Source organism: Vicugna pacos, chromosome 7 (genome assembly GCF_048564905.1).
Source record: "Vicugna pacos chromosome 7, VicPac4, whole genome shotgun sequence".
Classification (NCBI taxonomy): domain Eukaryota; kingdom Metazoa; phylum Chordata; class Mammalia; order Artiodactyla; family Camelidae; genus Vicugna; species Vicugna pacos.
In genome coordinates, this window is record NC_132993.1 from 2,521,437 (window position 1) to 2,545,371 (window position 23,935).

Genomic DNA, 23,935 nt, shown 5'->3' on the forward strand with positions numbered 1-23,935 from the left:
CCATAACCGAACCTCTGCCCGCACTGGCCGTGGGGGCGTAAAAAGGCGGGCTCCACCCTGCCTTCCAAACCTTGAGCAAAGTCTCCTGTGGCCTCTGCTAACCCCCAACCACGCAGGGAAGAAAATTCTCGGAGGCATGGTTCCCACTTAGCTGAAGTGACGTGATGCGATTCCACCACCGTCCATCCTTTGTCAACTTGGCAAAGATAGGCACTGCTTTTAACCATGCTAGACTCCAGGAGGAGCAGGAGCAAACATGCATCCACCGTCTTAACAGCACGCAGTTATCCTTTCCCCAGTAAAACACGCCCATCCTCCCCTAGACCTGGTTACAGAGACCCTTGTTCAACTTTAGATGACGGTGGTTCCTCTTCTGAGTCTCATCTCACCTTGGATATTCTGTAAACTAGACCCTGAGATGTGAGGCTGACTACTCTTATGTTAAATAGAAGGAGGATGGGAGGGAGAAGGGGAAAGGTCAGCTAACGTATACGTGAACATTTTCATGTCAAAATAAGGAAGAAACAGTCGCACCCGTGACAGTGCTTGTTTCTGCAGCGCGTCTCGTGGTCACTGCTGGAGCTGGCTGCTGCTGTCTCCTGCTGGTCCGTCTGCGCCCCTGTGCCCTTGCTGAGCACCTCGGCTGGGTGTCGGCTGTCCGGCTTCCCACTGGTTTCATCACAGGGGTGGCAATACCAGCGGTCCCCTGCCATCCAGAAGGAGATGTGCAGTCGGAGGAGGAGGGATGTGCGAGTCGGCCGTGAGGCAATGGGAGGTGGACCAAGGTTATTATTGGATGGAATACGGGAAAAACAGGTCTGGGAACTTGATGCAGTTAATAGAGGTGACAGAGGCCCCTGCAGGAACTTGACAAGTGGCAGTACTGACAAGCGACAAATGTGAAGTGTTTAGTTATCCTGAGCCAAATGAGTATTGCGATACACAAGGCGAAAACAGTCGTGTATCCACGTCCGATTCTCCTCACTTAAGCCTGCCTTTAGCATGTTTTACTTTACAACTCACCCTTCTCCAGGTTTCCCGTCTTGGCATTAAAGACATGAAGAGGAGCAGTCATACCGAGCCAAGCAAGAGAGGGTCAGAGAGAGCGCCTCGGAAGGGCTGGGGAGGAGCATGGAGGGAGGGGGAGTGCCGACAGGCCAGCTCGGGGTCCTGACAGTCCCACTCTCTCTCTCTCCCTCTCTCTCTGTCTCTCTGCAATTTTGTATCTTCATTAAGCATTAGGAAGGCTGGAATTAATCATTTGATGCCTGAAAATATCTGATTCACAATAAAGCAACTGCTCCAAGGACGGGTTCCGAGAAAGGGCTGCCTAGAATAACGTACTGTGGCAAACAGCAGTGGGCTGAGTTTCTAGTACGCCCATCTGGGGTGAGTGTTTGCTGTGTTTTTAACTTTTTAAAAACTGATTGAAGTACAGTCAGTTTACCATGTTGTGTCAATTTCTGGTGCGCAGCATCATGTTTCAGTCATACATGAACATACACGCCTTCCTTTTCATATTCTTCGGTATAAGTCACTGCAAGATACCGAGTATAGCTCCCTGTGCTCTGCAGTAGGACCTTGCTGTTTATCTATTTTATATACAGTAGTTAGTATCTGCATGTCTCAAACTCCCAATTTATCCCTTCCCACCCCCTTTCCCCCACCCCAGTAACCATAAGTTTGTTTTCTATGTCTGTGAGTCTCCTTCTGTTTTGTAAATAAGTTTATTTGTTCATTTTTTTAAAGATTACATATATAAGCTGTATCATATATGTGTCTCTCTCTGTCTGACTGACTTCACTTAGTGTGATCATCTCCAGGTCCATCCACGTTGGCTTCAGATGGCATTATTTCATTCTTTTTTATGACTCAGTAATATTCCTCTGTGTGTGTGTGTGTGTGTGTGTGTGTGTGTGTGTGTGTGTGTGTGTGTATGTGTGTGTACACGTGTGTGTACACCACAACTTCTTTATCCAGTCATCTGTTGATGGACATTTAGGTTGCTTCCATGTCTTGGCTATTGTAAATAGTCCTGCTGTGAACATTGGGGCGGGTGTATCTTTTTGAATTCGAGTTTCCTCCAGATACATGCCCAGTAAAATGGGATTGCTGGATCATATGGTAGTTTAGTTTCTTAAGGAACCTCCACACTGTCCTCCACAGTGGCTGCACCAGTTACATTCCTACCAACAGTGTAGGAGGGTTCCCTTTTCTCTACACCCTCTCCAGCGATAAATGAAGCTGCTTTCTCTGATTCTAACGAACACACTGTAGGTAAATGCGGTGAAATACATAAACTACAAAGCCTAAAATAAAATGTAAAGGTTCTGCTCTGTACACATCCCCCAACGCACTGGAAATTTCCTGCAGGGAAGGAGCTCGGGTCGCAACCCCACCCGTGTATTTGCAAAACACGTTAATGAGTGTTCTCATTGCTGCCACACACAGGCAAATAGATTGAGAAAAGCCTCCCACTTCGAAACATAGTATTATTATCCAGAACTCAACTAAATCATTTAATCATCAAAGTGACTCCCCAGGCAAAGTGTTGTACAAAAAAGCCGTAAAAATACACTGTGTTTGTGTTCACTGAGGTGGTCCTTTGCTATCTGTGGTCTCACTTTCCCCCCTCTGCGCAGGCACAGTGCAGGCTCTTCCACGTCAGTACGTGAGGGTCACAGGCGCGAGGGAAACGCCGACATCCCTTACCTTCAGCCTGTGCGTTTTTCTCATATTACAACTGAAATAGCGGAAAGTTGCTGACGCCCAGTGACAGCGCTCTGGCGCCTGCTCTCCTGTGACTTCCTGCTGACTCATCCTCCTCCTCCCTGGCCACTGACCCTCTAACTGTGGTCTTTGTTTTTCTAAGGTATTCCTAAAGAGTAGAATATTTTTTGTTGGTTTGTTTGTTTGTTTTTAGAACAAACAATTCCAAAATTTATATGGAACCACAAAAGACACCGAATTGCCAAAGCAGTCTTTTGTAGGTCTTTTGTTTCTATGTGTCTCTTTCTTCTTTTTGTTCTCTCTTCTTGTGGTTTGATGACTAGAGAAGGTCCTTTAACATTTGTTGTAAAGCTGGTTTGGTACTGAAATCGTTCAGCTTTTGTTTATCTGTGAAGCTTTTGATTTCTCCCTCAAATCTGAACGAGAGCCTTGCTGGGTAGAGTATTCCTGGTTCTAAGTTTCCCCCTTGCATCACTTTAAATACACCTTGCCACTGCCTTCTGGCCTGAAGGGCTTCTGCTGAGAAATCAGCTGATCACCTACGGGAGCTCCCTTGTATGTTTGTTGCTTTCCTCTTGCTGATTTTAATATTTTCTCCTTGTCCTTAATTGTTGTCAGTTTGATGACTGTGTGCCTTGGTGTGCCCCTCTTTGGGTGGATCCTCTGTGATTTTGGGTGGAACTCTCTGCGCTTCCTGGACTTGGGTGACTCTTTCCTTTCCCAAGTTGGGGAATTTTTCAGTGATTCTCTCTCCAAAAATTTTCTCAGGTCCTCTCTCTCTCCTCTTTCTGGGACCCCCTATGATGCGAGTTATCAGTGTTGTCCCAGAGTTCTCTTAAACTATCCTCATTTTTTTTTCTTCTGTTCTGCAGTAGTGATTTCCACTCATCTGTCTTCAAGCTCACTGATCTTTCCTGCCTCATTCAGTCTCTTCTTGGTTCCTTCTAGTGTGTTACTCATTTCAGTGATTTTATTCTTCAACTCTGCGTATTCTTTGTATTTTCCAATTCTTTGCTATAACTTCGCTCTGTGCATCTGTACTCCTCTTGAGTTCTCCGAACATCTTCGCCATCGTTACTCAACTCTTTCTTGGGTAAACTGCCTATCTCCTCACCACTGATTTCTTCTTCTGGGATTCTGTCTTGTGCCTTGGCCTGGGAGACTCTCCACTGCTGCCCCACGTCGTCTATCCATGTAGTTTTCGGTAGGTTAGTTACTTTCTCGCCCTTGGCGAGGTGGCCCTCTGTGGGAGATGTCCTGTGTGTCCCAGCAGTGCACTCCTCTTGTCCCCCAAGGGCCAGGGTCCTGTTGGTCCCAGTGTGGAGTCTGGCCTGTGTGTGTGGACTCCTTCCACGGGCTTTGGGATTGCTGTTTTCTCATTTCTGGTGCCTGCCCTGGTGGATGAGGCTGGACTAGAGGCTTGTGCAGGCTTCCTGACAGGAGGAGCCAGTATCTGCCCACTGCTGGGTGGAGCTTGGTCCTGGACCTCCGGTGGGTAGGGCCGTGTCTAGAGGCCTCCGTGGCTCAGGAGGTCTGATGGTGGGTGTGGCTGTGTCTGGCCTGAGGCTTCCCCACAGGCTGTTGGGTGGGGCTGGGTCTTGGTGCTAATGATCCAGTCGAGACATCAGCCTCCAGGAAAGCTCAAGTAGATGAACACTCCCTGAATGTCCATCACCAGCTTTTATGTCCCCTGGGTGAGCCGCAGCCGTCCCCCACATCCCCAGGAGACCCGCCAGATCCAGCAGGCAGGCCTGGCCCAGGTTCCTACGAAATCACGGCCTCTGCCCTTGGACCTGGTGCACACGAGATTGTGTGTGCGCTTCCCAAGGGAGTGAAGTCTGTTTGCCCCAGTCCCTGGGGCTCCTGGAGCTGAGCCCTGCTGGCCTTCAAAACCAGATGTCCTGCGGTCTCCTCCTCCTCCCAGTGCCAGGACCCGGGCTGGGGAGCCTGACGTGGGGCTCAGCACGCTACCCGCTGTGGGAGGGCCTCTGCGACTAAACTGTCCTTCAGCTCGTGGGCCGCCCCCCTGGGGGGTAACGGGGCCCAGTTATATCACAGGCACGCCCCTCCTGCTGCCCTGCTGTGGTTCCCTCTCCATGTTTCCAGCTGGAGCAGACCTTTCTGCTGGGCTCCAGGCTTTTTACTCGATGGTGGCTTAGCAGTCAGTTGTGGTTTTGTTGTCGTGAGGAGAGGTGAGCTCATGGTCCTACTGCTGTCATCTTGACCAGAAATCTCCAGTAGAATGTTTTTAACGAGGAAAATGACCAGTTTACAACGGAGGAAAGAATTTCTGTGAACCCTAGTCAGGGGAGAGAGCGCAGTGTTAGAACTTCCGTGTCTCTGGGTTTTTAATGTCTCAAGAAATTGTCCTCAGAATTGCCTGGGAATGGAATGTGCATGAACAGAGAGCATCTTTTAATTCACAGTCCCTAAATCTGTTCTATAAGTGCAAAATTCTTGTTCATTTAGGAGACAGAAGAAAAAAAAGTCTATTCGCTCATTTAAGGAACCGCATACCTGGTTTTGCGACCGTTTTCTTTTTATGGGAAGAAATGCTCCTAAAAATGGTTGTCTCATATTGAAATGTCTGCTTTTTGTAATATAAATGGCTTTTTATTAATATGTTGGGGAAATATTCCTAAAATCTCCGTGTTTATCTTGACAGACATTGAAGTATTGTAATGCTTTTGGACAAGGACTGTTCTTTTTTTCCACAAACTTCACTGCACAGTAGGCGTCTCTGTTTGAAACACTGAATAAATTTCACCAAGACTTTGTTCATTTTCACCTGTGCTGTGCTAATAAGTCTGAAATTAAACAGCTCCATCAAGTCTCAGCAGCTGGCATCGGGTCCCACTGAGTATCACAAACTGGAAAATGATTATTTGGGGAAGCTTCATAATTATACAAAGATGAAAATGTTGGCAGCCAGGAGATACACATTTTTCAAGATTGGAGAGAAAATTTAATGAAAGTGCCACAAATGTATTACTTAGGATGATAGTTTGCACTTAATATGAGGCCCTTTTCTCTCTGGACTTCAAAGTCTGGACTAATTAATTAGCCCTAATTCCCCTGTTCTCCTGACGGTCAAGCATTCAGACAGCCCTCGGGAGACCAGCGCGTTATTACAGCAAAGTAGAAAAAGTGCCAACTGGGGGCAAGAGGCCTGTGAGTTAGTTCACACCTGTTGGGTGTTGGTCTTTGCAGCTGAGTTTGTGCAAGTTTGTGACCTTGGATGCCCCAGCCCAGAGCTGGCCAACCAGGGCCCACAGCTAAGTCTGGCTCGCTGCCTGCTCTCATGAACAGAGTTCCACTGGAGCCAGCCTTGCTCATCGGTGCCCGTGTCCTCTCTGGCTTTTTTCACACCGCAGTGGCAGAGTTAAGTCAGAACGAGACTTTATGGACCGTAATGTCTGAAATGTTTTGTCTAGCCCGCTGCAGAAGAAGTCTGCTGAGCCCCGACCTGATCTCTCTGAACGTGCCTCTCCATCTGTAAGATGGAGCGCAGCCACAGCAACGCAGCTGCGTCCATGAGAGGAGGTAGGTTTCAGCTTCGCACAGTGATGACAGTCTTCGAAGGTGCCTTAAGCCCAAGGTGAAAAATCCCTGGCAGTGATGCTACTTCATGCAAAATGCATCCATCTACTCTTTAAATATCTACCCACCATCCACGTGACGTCAGGCACCAAACTAAACAGTTAGGGGAATACTTGTTAAGAGAAGTAAGTCCTGTTTCAGTCACTGGTGGAGGGACGGCGTGGGCGTGGGGGTGCTATGTGGGACGGCCAGCTGTCTTGAAATCAAGCCTCCCTGGCATTTTCAGCGTGAGCACTGGGATGAAGGCAGGCTCCCCGTCTTGGGCTCCCTGCCCTGGTTGTTTTCCTTGCCCTGAGGTGGTTTACAAGTGCATCACACCGGCCGCTCCGTCGATGTGAGATGAGCCTCCCACACCTGGTTGGCCAGGCTGTCCTCGGTCCATGCCCAGGAGCCCCCGGCCCCGTAATGTATTTATAGCCATAAATAGAAGGGACCAAAGAAATGACTGAGAAGTTCTGTCTCCAGGTGCCAGAGGCGCTTGATGAAATGCGCCACTTGAGCTTGGACACAGGAGAAGGGTTTGAAGGGTGGGTCAGTGCAGGGTTGTCTCAGGTGGAGGGACCCATGGTCTGTACAAAGCCACGGGGCTGCGACGTTCTGGACGTGTTTGAGGACAACCAGGTAGCGTGGTTTGGTGGGAAGAGGCCGCAATACAGGGGAGTGGCAGGAGGTCAGGGGGCACTTGGCTTCTGGGGTTACAGGTCGGGTGGAGGGTGGAGAGCAATAGGAGGTCGTGGAGGTCGCGGATGGCGGCCAGTTGGATTGCACTTCGCCCTGCAAGCAGTGGGAAGCTCCTGGAAGCCTGGGACAAGAGCAGTGAGCCTGTCTGGCTAGTAGTTTTCTGAGTATTGGGGGCTGGTGGTGCTGCTCTGCCTGCTCTAAGCGGAACAGGGGCAGACATTTGCCAAATGGGACCAAACAAAAGACCAGCTTCTACTGCCTCAGTTTCAGCCCAGAAATGTTTGGATAGGGATTTATAACAGATGGGTTCTACTCTGTGAGAAACAGGGGCGGTTACTGTTTCTGCACACACACACCTTCCCTGAAGGCTTCAACCTGCTTCTCTGTAGTGTTGGCCACAGCTCCACCACTCCTCGTCCTCTGGCCGGGGGTCTCTTCCCAGCCCTGCTGCCCCACGCTCATCAGACCCAGCTCCCTGCTCAGGCTGCTCCTCCCAAGTGGGCCTTGGTCTCCTCCTCCTCTCTGCCTCCTCCCGGTCCCCCTCCCATCCCCCACCTTCTCCTTCTCCTGTGGTCCCTCAGAGCCCTCTTAGGACTCACCTCCTCAGAGAGGCCCTCCCTAACCACCCCAGTCCCCGTGGGGTCTCCCTGCTTGTCCCATCACCCTGTCCCACTCACGTCGGCACCTGACAGACTGCTCCCAGAATGGAGCTCAGTCATTCCGTGGGCGCATCTTGCTAAGCCTTGCTTCCTAGGCCAGGCCTATTTGCAGTGCACCTAAGGGCTCAGTCGGTATTTGTTCAACTGAAGTGGATTTCCTACGATCAGATCACTTCATTTTACTAAATACGTTAGGTTTGTGTTTAAAATTGTACCACTGCCCAAGCCTTCCTCACGCAGCTCTCAGTGGACCTGAGCTGCTCTTGGGGAGCAGTGGTGCCTGGACAAGCGGTGATGGAGAAGTGGGGGTAACGGAGCGTCCGTGCCCTGCCTCTCCCTGCAGGGGACCGATGGCTCCCATCCACGACGAAGGTACCTCAGGAGTGGCAAAAAGAAGCATCCGGCCATTTTGCAGATACAGCCTCATTTTTGTTCTCTAGAAAGTAGTTATTTAATATTTTCTGTATATCACTACATTAAAATAGTTATTCACAAATCATTTATATTTATACCTATATAAACGTGAAAGAACAAGGCCCGTTTGATTTCCACACAGACACTAGGCTTATGATTCTACTGAGACTTCCTGGGATGTTATCCATTTAGCCCGTTGACAAATCTGAGGGGAAACGGAATATTTTGATATGCCATTATATACCGGGTGATAATTTCAGAGAGTCTCCCTTTTATTAGAATTATGCAGCGTTATTCAATGCTTTGTAATTTTGTCTATAACTAAGGTCATAAGTAGGGTTATTTCTTATAAAATCCTATATTCTAGGATATTTTAACCTTACATAAAAGATACATCCATTGAGTTTTAATTCAGTAGAGATTGTTGACTCCCACCCACGTTTTTACCTGAACCACATTTCAGAACAAGTGGGAAGGAGCCTTTGCCTGTATCTGACATCTCACCTAAAATTCCCTTCAATTTGTCCCATTCTGGCCACTGATCATAAAGCAATAAGTGTAAAACTTGGCAATATTCCCCCTTGTCATGGCTTTCCATGTATTGAAAATTAAGTAACTCCCTGTAGAGGAGAAATCATTAAATATATAGTAAATAATGAGGTTAATTAATTTAACCCCTTCTAATTAGGAAGCTAATTAAATCAGAAAATTAAAACTGACACAAGACATTCAAATAGGGAAATTCTGAACTTAGACCTAACAGCCGTCTCTTCATCCTCCACCAGCTCAAAAGAGGAAGAGGTGTTAGCTACAAAAATATTAACCAGTGGACTGTTTTCAATCTATGTAGTTAAACTTTCCATACCACAAATGTTATTTTTAAAGTTTACTTTTTTCCTACTTCTATTTAATATACAATTAAGTCTTGTTCAATTTTTTAAAGAATGAATTAGAAGAAGCCCCAAAAGATGAATTTAGCCCAAATCCTGCTAGTAACTGTCATCACGAGCAAGTCACTTAAATTCTCTGAGCCTCAGTTTTCTCATCCTCAGTGTATCGTATTAAAAAAAGTGAGATCGATTCACATTGTCTTGGAGATGGAAACACATCTCAGTGGGAGGAACAGATCAGGCAGCTAGAGTTGGAAAAGATGGTTAAAATCTTTGTCGGTGCGTTACAGTGCAGAACCAGGTCCCAGCTTAGGATCTTTGGTAATTAGTTTAACAATCTGAGATAAAATTAAATATGTTTTCTTTTTTTAATTTTTTAACATTTTTTATTGATTTATAATCATTTTACAATGTGTCAAATTCCAGTGTTCAGCACAATTTTTCAGTCATACATGGACATATACACACTCATTGTCACATTTTTTTCTCTGTGAGCTACCATAACGTTTTGTGTATATTTCCCTGTGCTGTACCATATAATCTTGTTTATCTATTCTACAGTTTTGAAATCCCAGTCTATCCCTTCCCACCCTCTGCCCCCCTGGCAACCACAAGTCCGTATTCTCTGTCTATGAGTCTATTTCTGTCCTGTATTAACGCTTTGTTTTTGTTTGTTTGTTTTTGTTTTTTAGATTCCACATATGAGCAATCTCATATGGTATTTTTCTTTCTCTTTCTGGCTTACTTCACTTAGAATGACATTCTCCAGGAACATCCATGTTGCTGCAAATGGCGTTATGTTGTCGGTTTTTACGACTGAGTAGTATTCCATTGTATAAATATACCACATCTTCTTTATCCAGTCACCTGTTGATGGACATTTAGGCTGTTTCCATGTTTTGGCTATTGTGAATAGTGCTGCTATGAACATTGGGGTGCAGGTGTCATCCTGAAGTAGATTTCCTTCTGGATACAAGCCCAGGAGTTGGATTCCTGGGTCATATGGTAAGTCTATTCCTAGTCTTCTGAGGAATCTCCACACTGTTTTCCATAGTGGCTGCACCAAACTGCATTCCCACCAGCAGTGTAGGAGGGTTCCTCTTTCTCCTCAGCCTCTCCAGCATTTGTCATTTGTGGATTTTTGAAAGACTGAATCAAGAAGAAACTGACCACTTGAACAATCCAATCACTAGAAAGGAAATAGAAACAGCAATTAAAACCCTCCCTACAAATAAAAGTCCAGGATCGGACGGCTTCACCGGGGAATTCTACCAAACATACAAAGAAGAACTCATACTAATCCTTCTCAAACTCTTCCAGACGATTGAAAAGGAGGGAATACTCCCAAACTCATTCTATGAAGTCACCATCACCCTGATACCAAAACCAGGCAAAGACACTACAAAAAAAGAGAATTATAGGCCAATATCACTGATGAACATAGACGCCAAAATCCTCACCAAAATATTAGCAAACAGAATCCAACAGCACATAAAAAAGATTATACATCATGACCAAGTGGGGTTTATCCCAGGGACACAAGGGTGGTTCAACATATGCAAATCAATCAATGTAATACATCACATCAACAAGAGAAAGGACAAAAACCACATGATCATCTCACTTGATGCAGAAAAAGCATTTGATAAAAATCAACACCCATTTATGATAAAAATTCTCGCCAAAGTGGGTATAGAGTGAAGGTACGTTTTCAAAGAAGCACAGCTCTCCCGGGGCTGCTGGAGAGACGCCTGTCACCATCATCTTTAGATGTAATTTCCAGCCTCTAAGAAAAGCCTCAGAGCAGAGTAACAGCAGAATGGAGATTAGAGTTGGTGTTTAGTGCCGTTGGCAAAGGTGTTTCTAAACTTAAACGTATCTAAGCAGGGATCCTGCTAGAAGGTTTTGGACTCTGCTAGCAATTGTCAAGGGCACGGAGCACTGTGGTCAAGGCCCTTTGGTGGGGTCTGCTCTGGGTGATAAGTTAATATGGATTCCCCAAAGCCAGCACCAAAGATCACTTTGACCCCGAAGGGATCCTTGACAGACATTGGTCTTACCTACAGGAAGGTGAGTAGCCACAGTTTGTAGACAGTCTCCCAGATTCCGAGGCTCGTACTTCGTACGTGCTTCCTTACCTGTTGCCTGTGCATCCTGACAGAAGTCAAGTGCAGCCAGTCCGGGCAAGGCTGTATAAACCACTGACAGAGCACAATTTCTCCCCCCAAATTTGAATGCTTAATTCATTGATTTAAATTACTATGTGTTCTAATTCCTTGGCATGTTAATACTGCTGGGTGCTTGACATCAAATGGTCAGCACAATTCACGATGACGATTGTGTCTTTACACACTGCGAAGGCCGTAAGTGAAGCAGCTGTCAATCCTATAGCCAGCCTGCCACAAAGTGCATAACCTTAAGGAGCGAGTGAACCATTTTCCTCCTGTACCACGGCTGCAGGACTATTCTGCACCTCAGAGTCAACAGCTTGCTCTGGGACCCCAGGATCTGCATATCCTTGGCATTTATTTTGAATTAGTTCCCATTTTTTTCTTGTATCAAATAACCAATTACTTAATATCTAAAATGTGCAACTTTTTATTCAGTACCAACATTCTGACCTCACACCTCTTATCTGTGGTTTCCTCCACTCCAAGAATTACCCCTTCCGTATCCACTGCATCCAGGAAGGTTGCCCCAGCTGTCAGTGGGTGCACCAGGCACTCAGGGAGCTCTTCTCTGAATCTCTGCTGCATTTATTAATAGTCCCACTAGTGTTAGGCTTGTGTATCCAAGTGTTTGTTAGCTTTTTGAGGACAAACATAATATCTTACTTGAAAGAAAAAAAGTTCTCAGTGTCCCTATCAGGTTTTCATGTTCACTGTATAATCGGGGTCACACCTGGGGCAGCACACTCAAATTAGCATCGTCTGAGAAAGCTTATTAGTAAAAGGAGTATTACAGAGGTGCAGGCAGGATGTGTGGATGGTGACGTAACCCAGGTCCAGAGGGGTAAGAGGAAGGAAGGATGACCAGAACCTAGAAGGAGAGAGGTGTCTCGAACAGGTTACTTTGCCAGCTCAAGGACACCTGACAAGGAACCTGGAAATAGTGTAATCCCACGCTTCGCCCTCCCCTCGCCTCTCAGCTCTCTGCTGGGGTTCGTCACTCAGCTGACTGAACTGGGAGCCAGAGTACACGGGAGCCTATTGAGATACTCCGGTGAGGGCAGCATCCTGGACTGAGAACGAGGTAGAGGATGGAGCGTCGATCTGGGGGTGGAGAAGGATGAACGTAGGATACCCAGCACGTCCATTAGAGGCCTGCAGCAGACACCTGATCACTTTCTAATAGAGCACTGCTCACCCTTTCCATAGAAAGCCAACAACCCCCAATTCAGCATGTATCTATTGGGTCACTGTGCATGAGTGGTTTTTTAAAAATTATGAATTTTTTGTTTTATGTTGTGTTGCATTCTGTAATCTTAATTTGTAGACTTGTTTTGAAAACTAAAAAAAAATGGCAGAAGTTGGCAAAATGCCATCAATCGCACTTCCTGTTCCTGGATACACAGCAAGACTACATTGCCCAGCCTCCTTTGCAGTTTAGGGTGAGGTCAGAAGACCAGGTTCTGGCCAATGGAAGTGGGTGGACAAGGAGTAAGCCACTCTTTGTAGGCTGGCCATAGGACCCTCTGCGGGATATTCTACTGGCTTTCTCCCTTCTGTAGAGTTGGAAGCAAGCAGCTCTCAGGGAGCAGAGCCACATGATAACTGAAGCCCTGAGTGCCCGTGGGTCCAGCCAATGGAATGCTCTAGTTTGTTACATCATCTTAAACCAGGTTTCTCCACAGCAGTGCAAAGGACATTTTGCACAGGGTAGCTGTTGTGGAGGCTGTCCTGTGCATCGTGGGGTGTTTAGCAGCTTCCTGGCCTCGACCACTAGATGTCAGTTGTACCCCCTCCATAGTCTTGACAACCGAGAATGTTTCCAGGAATTGCCAGATGCCCCCTTGGGGGCAAAACTGCCCATACTTAAGAACCACTGATCTAAGTCCTCTTGACTAACAGGCTGACTGGGTGCCAGTCGCTGTGCTCAGAGTGAAGGGGGAGCAGTGTGTGGGCACCTTCTGACCTTAGAGCATAACGCGTAATACATTATACACGCGTGCTTATTCTAAGGTAACTGCTTCATTGCAGTATTGTCCGTGTTAAATTGGAAACAACAAATGTGCAACAAGACAGAGTTGATTAAATTAAGGCAATTTAAAATGGGACATTATATATTCATTAAATCATGTAATCTATTATCTACTGACATGGAAGGACATTCTGTTTGTTTTTTTAAGCTGCAGAAGAGTGTGTGGAGTATAATTATTTTTAGGGAAAAAATGTATTTGTATGGGAGTGTCTGGAAGGGTTCAGGCAGTGCTGCCTCTGGGTGAATTTGAAGTAATTTGAATTTTTCCCTTACTCATGTTTTCTAGTTTTTGTGCACTGAATAGCTGGATGACCACTGGTGGCAACTGTGTCCTGTGGGTCAGGAGGATCTCTCTGGTGAAGAAACATGCCTTTTGGCTCCCAGATTCTCCTGTGGTAAAACTCTGGCTTGCTTATGCCTCTAACTTAAGTACTCCCTTTCATGAGAAGGTTACATGTTGTAGTCTATAAACCCAGACTAAACACTGATAACACCTAACTTTAAGAAGTATGTGATGAGCTGAACTGAACACGAGAACAAGACTGAGACTGCTGTCTCCCACACAGAGATGTTTTTTTCAAAAGCCATTTGCAAATAAATAACTGCCTCGAGTCCGCACCAGTAGGCACACTTTGAGTTAGTATTTCCAACTTTCCTTTTCCATTTTCTAATTTCACTTTTTTCCTAGCCTTGAGTTATCTCATTTTGCAAAATAGAAAATAAGATGCATTACCGTATTTATCAAATTAGTATTAAACAGGCTATTTGTTCTCTGAAGTTCATCAAAATGAGCATGCGTTGAACTCAGTTGGGAGAAGTGTAAAAATATTAACGCTCAAGGGTTGTATTTAGATGTCATTGATGTAGCGAAGTTAAAGAAATACAAAGCTTCTGTTAAATGAACTGATACTTCTTCAGAACATCCCTTATCCGCATGAAATTTGATTTCATCTGAAGATGTTTTTCATTACTGGCAAAGTAGCAGTGTTTGATACACTCTACAGAAGGTTTTGTGGGCCACTGGACCAGGGCCTTCCTGACGCTGGTGCTGTTAGGCCCACACGTGTGTACAGCACTGACCTGGCACAATACGCTGATGGTTTACAACCTCTCACAGGTTGATGGGATTCTAAGTAGATTTCTTAGTCCCACCGTCCGCCTTCTTGACTATCCAAGTCACAGTAGGGTAAACCTGCCCTGCTCAATGTTACAAGTTCTTTTTTAACTTACAAAATAAAACACCCAGTTGAGGTATGCTTTAAGACTTTTAACATAAAACCACATGTTTAGTTCCTGCTTAGGGAAGAAAAGAGCTAAAAAAAAGTTCTTCTCTCACGCAGGTCAATAAGGGGCATGCTAATTTTGGTTCGGTATTTATAAATAACTTATCACTCAGACATTTTTGTTAACAGGGAAAGTAAAATGTTACAAGGGTCAATACCAAATACATGCTTGGGTATTCAAAGGAAGAATATTCACTTAGGCAAGTACTCATTGTTTTTATTTTTGTAAAGAAATGGGTTAGCTTTAGAATAGGGCTGTTCCAGACTGTTCAGAAGACAAATGAAAAGACAAAACGCAGGAAACATCAGAAAGAGAAAACGTAAGTATATTTAAAAGGCTTAATGAGTGCTTGCTTTCTGCGTGTACAAAATCATTTATTACATACCTGCAAGCGTACAAAGCCGTATTCACCTAACCACAAAGAGCCAGTGCTCATCAATGAACCAACCAAACTTTTACTTTCAGAACCGATCATCAAACACTGAAAGCGACGGAACAAAGGCCTCAGAAGTGACTTAATGCTACGTTAGGGTGCCACGGTAATTCTGAAAGGTTTCTCTTAACCAGTTTCGGTGTATTTACTTAAAGTGGCTTTGTGTTTAGCAGCAACAGTAGGCGATGCCTTCAGCCCCGTGGAGAAGAAACGACCCGACTCGCGTTCCTCTTGCCGCCCGGCTCCCGCGAGGAGCCGGGCCGCGCAGGTGCGCCCGCGAGCCGCGCAGGTGCGTGCCGAGCGCGGAGTCCCCTCGCGCCGCGGCGCCGCCGGATGACGTCAGAGCGCGGCCGCACGTCACGGCCGGGTGTCGTCACCGGTGCCCGGAGGGAGGGCAACGGGGCTCGTTCCGACGGCCAAGGTCCCCGCAGGAGCGGGGTCGGAGATCGAGGGGAGGCCCACGGGGCGCCTCGGCCAGCCCGTGGGGCCCGGTCCGCGACGCGGCCCAGCGCCCCCGCCCTTCAGCCGGGCCCGTGATCCGATCTCCTGGGCCTGGGGCGTTACCTCGGGTCTCGTCAGGCAGTAGCTGGCGACGCTCCGCTCCTCAGCTCCCGAGGCCCCGACCCCAGGCCCCGGGGCGCAGGACGCGCTCCCGGTGCCGCCGCCGCCGCCGCCGCCCGGCCCGCGGGCCCGCCCCCTCCGCCGCGCGCATGCGCCACCCGAGCGGCCGCGCGTGTTGACGGGAGGGGCCTCCGCGTTCCCTTCTTTCCCGGGACCGGCCCACTCTGGCTCCACCAAGGGGGGAGCGGGTTTCCCCGCGACCCCGGGGCAGCTTCCCGCGGGGGCAGCGCCGGCCACGGGCCCCTGTCTCCGGAGCGGACTGCTCAGTGGCCAGGTCCCCGGGGCCGCGGGCCGCAGCGAGGCGCTGGGCAGCGCTAGCTGAGGCCCTGCCCTCGTCAGCCTCCCCCTCAGCGGCGGGCGGGATGGTGCGTCCCGCAGGGCGCGCGCGGCTCCCGCGCTTGGGCCGCTCGGCGCGGGCGGGGGCGCGGAGGGCGGGGGAGCGGGCCCGACTCGCAGGACCGGGCCGGGGCCGCGCGGGCCGCGCCGTTGGGGAGCGGGCCCCGCGGGCCGGGCGGGGCGGGGGCCGCCGCCACCATGTCGGACCAGGCGCCCAAAGTTCCCGAGGAGATGTTCAGGGAGGTCAAGTACTACGCGGTGGGCGACATCGACCCGCAGGTACCACGCCGCCCCCCGTCCGCGTCCCCGGCTCCCGCCGCGGGCACGCGCCCGACCGCGGACGTCGGGGCCCCGCCGCCGGGTCCTGCCGGCCTGGCTGCGCGGAGGCCGGGCCTCCTGGCGCCGAGCAGGCCGGCAGCGGGCCCCGGAGGGGAGGGGTGCCCCCTTGTCTGAGGGTCGGCGGGACCCCGGGAGGGGACTGCGGGACCCACGGCCGGGAGGGAACTTGAAGACGACATGCCCAGACCCGAGAGGAGGAGGGCACATGGGTGGGGGTCCCCGCCAATTGCCCGGCGTCGATTGTCGCCGTCCCCGCGCGGTGGGGGATCGGCGTGCTGTCGCGTGGCCGTGAGCCCCCACGCCCGCCTCGCCAGCCTCGCCAGCCTCGTCCGCTTCCCACTCTGCTCCTTTCTGGAGCGGGATTCAGCCAGGGACGCCCTTCCTGCTGCCAGCTCCGGCCGCCTGGGCCCCCGCAGCGGCGGTTGCAGGCCGGGCGGGGTGACGGGGTGGCCGCGGGAACTCTTAGCAGGTGGAGCTGTGAGGGACCCCAGTTCCGGGCTGCAGAGGGGACAGTCAGCCGCCCCTCGGGTGGCAGCCTCCCGAGGTCGCATGTCTGCAGCCTGAGTTCACCGGCGAATTCATATTCCTCGCTTTTCCTAATTGAGTGAATTATATAGTTAAGTGTGGGAAATACCCCGGTAACACCATCACACTAAGCACTTAATTTCTTGCCATTTGGGCTCGTGCTAAAGGATTTTGTGGCTTTTCCTAAGCTTTTCTGAGTAATGCATCTGTTTGAATGTCAGAATGTTATTCTTCCATGGTGGGAATGAACCTTAGTTAAATATTCAGATGAATGTTCACAATTTTCTCTTTCTGGAAGTTTATGGATTCAGTTATATGGCCTTGGTGTCTCCTTAGCAGTGAGTGCTGCGCCTGGAGGAGAGGCCTGTGGGGCCTGATGGACGGAACTCAGGCCTGGGCTGGATGAGTGGGGACGGACTCAGGCTGACGAGTAGTCTTGGTTGGCATACGGGGAACGTGGAAGGCTGAGTGGTCCTGGCCTTCTAGAGGCTTGTGTGTGGCTATGTTTGTACCTAAACTCTTTTGGAGGACCCCAAAGGTGGATTCTTTGCCTACTTTAAGTGTAAGATAAAGAGGCTTTGAATTTAGAGGTAAACGGTGCTGAGCCCAGAGTGCTGAAAATGAGCGCCCGCAAGGTGGTGGCTTTTTCCAGTGTCGGTTTTCCTTTTTTTCGCTGTCCACCGGTCTTCTCCCCACTGGCCTTCCTGCTCCCGTTTCATTTTAGGATTTTGGCCCTTAAGGGGAACTTGAACCAAATGTTACTTAAAACCTGGAACAAGCTGAACTGGAGCTGTATTGACTCAACTGTGAATCAAATCTAAGGGCTTAAAAATTTAAACTATCCTTGGTGAGCCACTCTGATCTGAAACAGTCTATTTTCTAAAAAGTTTAGAGCCAGAATATTCAATTCTGTCAATCTTCTAAGTGTGGATTCAGAGAGTTCACATGTGTGGAACATCCAGTCCGCCTCCAGATGTGGCGTGCACGCCCTGCTCCGAGCGCACAGCCTGCTCCTCCGACCCTCGCCTGGCCTCCACCTGCCCCTCAGGTCTCCGCTGCGGGCTCATGGCCTCCATTCATTTCCTGCTCTCTGCTCGGGGTCTCATTCGCTCTCCAAGCTTTGGCCCCATCTCTCTAATATGCTGATGACTCCATTCGGGGGACCCAGGTCTTGTCCCAGATGCACTGGATGTCTTGCTAGATCTTACACTGGCAGAGAAGGACGCGCCCTAAACTAAAAGACTTCCTTGTTCCCCCACCTCTGCTGGTACTGGTCCCTGGTGAGTGGTGCTCCTGTCCCCCCAGCGCTTCTCTTCTCTTGCACCTCCGCCCCTTTCTGTCACCGAGTCTTGCTGGTTCATGTCATCTTCCCACCCCAGTGACATCCTTTAGTTCAGTTACCTGCCCTTCCACTTGGGTTACTGCAGTTGTTCCTTAGCAGGTGTTCTGGCTCCTGTCCTGCAGCCAGCCCAGTGCGTTCCTCTCACACTGACAGTGATCTTCCTGTAAGAGCTGATCACGCCACATTCCTGTGTAACACCCTTCCACGTCTCTCCAGAAGACACTCTGTACCTTATTTCAGCATAAAGTACAAATGTTTTGCTTAGTGTATGTGAAAGACCACTGATGGTCTAATTCATATTCACCTGTCTGGTGTGTTGAACCCTGCTCCCTCCACACAAAGTGTGTGGTTTTGCCTGGCTAACTCCTTTAGATTCATAAGGATTCTGCTCATGTAGCTCCTCTTCCAGAAACTTCTCCGTTTATCAGAACTGTCTGTCCCCAAGCCCTCATGTTTGAGACACGGGAGTGCTGTGTGCTAGCTCAGTCTCAGCACTGCTGGTGTCGTGTTCTACTTGTCTGTCATTCCTTCTGTCCTCAGGACAGACACTGGCTAGTACCTGATTCACAGCACCTCCACACTCACCTGTCGGTGTCCCCAAATGTGTCCTTGCATATGACTCAGAGTAAGGGTTATTAATGCCATGTGGAGAACATGGTATGTGTTTATTAGAATTTTCGTTGTTTATAATAATTTGTACAAAATGAGAATGAAATGCAGGATTTTCCATTCTAATCTGTGTGGGTTTTTAAAGGTTATTCAGCTTCTGAAAGCTGGAAAAGCTAAGGAAGTGTCATACAATGCGCTGGCCTCACACATAATTTCAGAAGACGGGGACAACCCGGAGGTGGGAGAAGCTCGGGAAGTCTTCGATTTACCTGTCGTAAAGGTCAGTAGTAAGTCTAACCTGTTGTGAGCATTTCATGACGTGCCTTGAAAGCAGAACATTGACACTTCATTGCGGCTCTTCTCTAAAGTGTTTGCCAAGTGTTGCTCCGGGTGGGCTGCCGCCGGACGAGTAAAGCCCTTCTGGCACCTCGGGACCTCAGCGTAAGCTCTGTAAGCTAAGCCGCACTGTAGCAAGGTTTCTGCTTATGCACCTGCTATGGGCAACCCCATTTTGTCACTGTCTGGAAGCTCCCGAGCCAAGGAAGGAAGGAGGTGGACGTGCTGAAGCAGGTGAAGCCTCCTGAGAAAGTGTGTTTGATTCTGAAAGCAGGTGAAGCCCTGCCGAGGGCAGCTCCTGAGCCCCGGCCCCTCCCTCCCCACCAAGGCAAGCGGTCCTGCTTTCCAGGTGCACAAGTTGAGGGAGCCCTGCGCCCTCTGGGCCATGTCACTGCTCTCCAGCGAGGGTCACAGTGAGCGCTTGTTCCACTGTCCCCTGCTGGCCGTCTGTGCTGCTATCCAGCTTGACCGTGGGTAGTTTATTCTAGAAAATGGAGCCTCAGCTGGTGGGTGAATAGGTCAGATTTTGTTGATGTACGTATTGTGCAGCTCTGTTGCGGCTGGTAGTTGAATGGATTGCTGTTAAATGTGGTTTTTTAATCTTAATTTTGTACTTTTGGTCCTTCAGCTTTTTTTTCTCAGCTCCTGTATTATGTACTTGTTTGAGAAAGGTTCTGTTCTACTACTGTTTTTTTCTCCCTTCTTGATGCTGTTTCATGTGTCACTTTCAGAAAAATCAGGATGGAAGTTACTGTGGTTTGGAAACACAAGAGGTTCGAGTTGGGAGAGCATGCCGTTGAGTCAGGCTGGCGGCGGAGACGCCGGCTTGCTGCCGGGGTGGAGGTGGGGTGGGGGCGTCTCAAACCTCACCAGCATCCAGGGCCTGAAACCCTGCCTCGGAAGCTCAGAAACCTGGTTTTTGAAAATAAACCTGAAAGTGGATCTGTCTCACAAGATGGTTCTCATAAACCAAACCCTCACAGACCTGCTGTTTACGTCAAAATAACTGTTTACTTGGCAGCGATGAAATGCAGCGGTCACGTTCCGCGCGGGAATGCGTGTCTCCATGAGGCCAGCTCGGCCTCCCCCGGGCGGTCCCTTGTGAAGCCTGAGTGTCAGCGGGTTTCCTGCCTGGCGCTCCTGGTGCCTCTCGGCCAGAGAGATGGCCCCGCTGCAGACAAGAGGCAGTGGGCTCAGGCCCCAGCCGCCCTGAGCCCTGTTCTGGTCTGTGGTGTGCTTCCTTTCCTCCTTCGCTGCAGGGACAGTATCTCATCCCGTCCCTTGTCTGCAGACTTTCTTCCTCCCAGGCAGGGGCCTGGAGCCTTCTGTCTCATCATCCGAGTGATGGCACAGGTGTTGTGGGGATTTCTTAGTGAACCTTAAAAGGGTGGCTTGTTAACAGATCTGGGTGCCCAGGTCATTGTTCCCAGACCACTTACAACAGTGCTTCTTAAATCTGGTGACCTCCCCAAGCCCTTTTTGTAGCAAATATTTTGTAACACCCCCTTTATTATCCTGAAATGAAATTCCTAGGTAAGGTAACATCACAAGACTTAAATCTCTGTGTATAAATTGCCCAAACTGAAATGGAAAGGAGAGGAAAAAAGGGAAACAAACAACAAGTGCACATGTCAGTGTAAATACTCCATCCCCTGCAGGCTGGCGTGAAAGAGTCCCAGGCCGCTGGGCGTAGAACCAGCGTCCCACAGCTGCAGGCGCCAGCTGCGGGGTGACTTTGCAGAATGGTGATCAACCCTTGCTAAAATTCTGAGCTAAACAACAGAAGTTGAATTGCCAGAAGAATCCGTCTAATATGCTGCATAAAAACCGCTGTTTCCCAGCTTCCCTGTCAGCCCCATGTTGTCGCCTGGCTTAGTACCCCCCACCCTCCTTTCCCCGTCTTGGCTGCAGTGTTTCCCAGGGGCCCCGGGGATGCTGTTCTTCCATCCTCTTCAGCATCCAGCCTACTTTGAATCTGTGCCAGCACCTGTGCTGTGCAGGATTACAGTGTTACGTGACGGGATGACAGAGTTTTCCAGAACCGGTCCAACTGCGCTCACTCCCAGAGAGGACTGTCAGACCCTCAGGTTCCTGTCTGAACCTAACTGGCCTTTGCTGTTGGGGCTGCTCTCAGCAGTGGGGTCTGGGTCCAGCTCGAGGCAGAGGCCTGCTTCTCTGAGCCCATATTCCTTGGCCTTGACCTTAATATTAAATATGACAAATATATTTTAAAAACAAGGCATCCTTTTGCCTGGGGACATATCACATATTTGAATTTTATCACATATTTGAATTTTATAGATTTTAGAACTTGCTTCTTTAGGCACTAAAACTTTTTAATTAACTTTTTAGTGTACCTCTGTATGTGCTGTTGCGTGTCAGCTACGCTGAGCTGCCGTGCGCTTACCCTGTGTGTGCTCTTGCTTGCCGTCCGGGTAAAAGTTCCTCGTTGCTGTCCTCTCCCAGTTGCCCACTCCTGCTGTGTTACCGGCAGTGGGTCCCACCTCCTGACTCTGCGCTGTCTCACCCAGACTCACCTGAAAGCGGACCCCGGGGTGATTCTGTTCTGCATAGCCTTTGTAACAGCCCACCCAGCGGTAGTCAACTGGGGTGCCCGCACTAATCCTCCCCAAGGCCCCGGGGGACCACCTTCCAGGGCGAGTGCTGTGTGGGCGCCTTCCAGACTCTTGGCCTCCTTACACGGCCCTTCCTCAGGCGGCCTGAGGTCCCTCCTCAGGTCACGCTCGCTCTTCAGTGTGCCCGGGAGAGTCGTGCCTGTACCATCCGAGTCACATTCCAGCGCGCTGACCTGGCTCTGAACCTCCTCCCGGACGCCCCGCAGAGGGGTGATCGGGAACACTGGTGTAGAAAGCCGCCCTGGTGCTTCACCAGGTGCCAAGGAACTGAGGGGCTCTGGTGTTACTGCTGAGAATAAGCTTGGCTCACATGAAGAAGACCTGAACATAGGAGTCAGAGCTGATACGGGGCACTGATGCTGGCCAGTTCCTCAGGTTTAACTGGAGTTTCCCCGGGACTGTCAAAAGTGAAGACTCACTGGGTAAAGTGCATGGATAGAAACACTGAATGCTTTCTTTTAGCTTGGTGCACTTTGTCCAATGTTAGTTAAAACATTTGGTGAAATTCTCACATCATCATGAAATAATTATCCCAAGCAGGACCCATCTTTATCTTGTAAAACGTTTGGTGTTTCTGCAGTGCTCGCAGGTGTTGTGCTTACATGGCCTGATGCTGGAAGATTGCTTATGTCACCTTAGAAATGGTGGGGGTGCTTTATTTTCTGAAGTTCTTTCAAGGTGTACATGATGCATGAGAAATGAATATGTTTCAGTTGGCTGAAGTTTCTGGAAGTCACCTGGCTAAGTGGGATATTACAGCACTTTTTATAGTAATTTTTGAAGGAGAGCTATTGGGATAATGAGTAATGTATTTTTCTAAAGTAAATATAGAAGTACAACATAATTTTTCAAAAATACAAGTTACCCAAAAAAGTAGTAATTAAGGAGTTTTTTATAATTAATCTGAGTTTTGTAATGCATAGAAAGATTACCAGACAGAAATACTTACGATTTACAAACACTGTATCTGCTTGGCTTCACTGAAAAAACTCGTAAATGTAGACTTGACTGCACTCAGGACTCCAGAAGGGAATTTAGGAGGGGCAGGCAGTCTGTACCTTGGACGGGGGCAGGGAGGGCATTCAGCTCCCCGTCTCACCAGCTTTGAGTTCAGTTTCTAGCCAGCCTAGAAGCTTAAGCAGTAATAAGTGTGTAAACCAGGAATTTAAATGTCTAGACATAATTTTTTTTAAGATCTGTAGTGTTTTATTCTATAATTGGGCTCTTTATCTTGGGCACCAATAACTAATCTTGGACTCTGGGATTTGTACAACTTGAATACTTATGGTTGTCACCTGGTGCTTTATAGTTGGTTATAACAGAGCCTTTAATTTCTAGAAGCAAAACCAGTTTTGATTATGTTTTGATTATGAACTAGAACTGTTTTTGATTTGCTTTAATGTTTTCTTTTTCAGCCTTCTTGGGTGATTTTGTCCGTTCAATGTGGAGCTCTCCTGCCGTATCCTTTTTGGGGAAGCGGGGAGGGGAGGGCTGACTCTGGGTTTGAGACAGAAATGAGCATCACTTACTGAAACGATCGTCAGTGAGGACAGACTGTGTTGTGTGCACTGTGTCCCTGCTCTTTTTCATCCCGCGTCAACTTCTGTGCACCTTGTCCTTGTCATTCCCCACGGGAAAGGGGACCAGCTGTGCGGAGGTAGCTCCAGGCTGGGCACAGAGGGACAAATTCTGGTTCTCCTACGACTTGGCTTTCTGGTCTTGGGCAGTCTGGACCTCCGTTTTCTGGTCTTTGTAACAGTTTTTGTGCTGTCTAGTTAGATGGAATATTTCAAAATTCTAAGTCTGTGTGAACCAAATCATGTATTACTTGAAGAATGGATTGGGGAAAAGAATGTCAGAACATTTTTAGCTTTATAGCGTGCACCCTAAAGTATGCGCGTCATCGGAGAGCGTAATCTGATTTTGGAAATCACTTCTGTTGAGAGTCCTGCTCCCATACAGTTATGATGCCCCAGTGTAGACCTGGGCAGAGACGGAGTCGTTCACTCTGCTTTGTTTTGCAGCCGTGCCAGGCCGATCCTGTGAGTGCGTTTGTTACTGAATAGACCGTCTGCCAGATAGAGGGACGCTTCCTACATTAAATACTTACGGGGGCCTCAGATGGAGAAAATACCCCTTCATAAGCAGTTCTTGGAGAATGTGCACAACTTGTAGCAACTCTGTCTCAAAAATTCTATGATTTCTCTTCCACAGTATGAAGAGTTGCAGAAAATTGGCTCCTGGTTAGTTTCTGGCTTTGGTTAGTTAGGGGTTTGAGGTCTGTGGTTTGACTTCTTTAT

General features: G+C 48.7%; 1 protein-coding gene across 1 annotated transcript in view; it reads left to right on the forward strand.

Annotated features, from left to right (window-relative positions):
- The first annotated feature begins 15,933 nt into the window (after positions 1-15,933).
- Positions 15,934-23,935, forward strand: part of PAXIP1 (PAX interacting protein 1) — a 45,830-nt gene continuing 37,828 nt past the window's right edge. Inside the window, exons 1-3 of the mRNA XM_072964102.1 lie at positions 15,934-16,127; positions 18,809-18,943; positions 23,051-23,094. Of these exons, the coding sequence (XP_072820203.1) occupies positions 16,047-16,127; positions 18,809-18,943; positions 23,051-23,094 (260 nt within the window). The 5' untranslated portion in view covers positions 15,934-16,046. The remainder of the gene's footprint in view (positions 16,128-18,808; positions 18,944-23,050; positions 23,095-23,935) is intronic.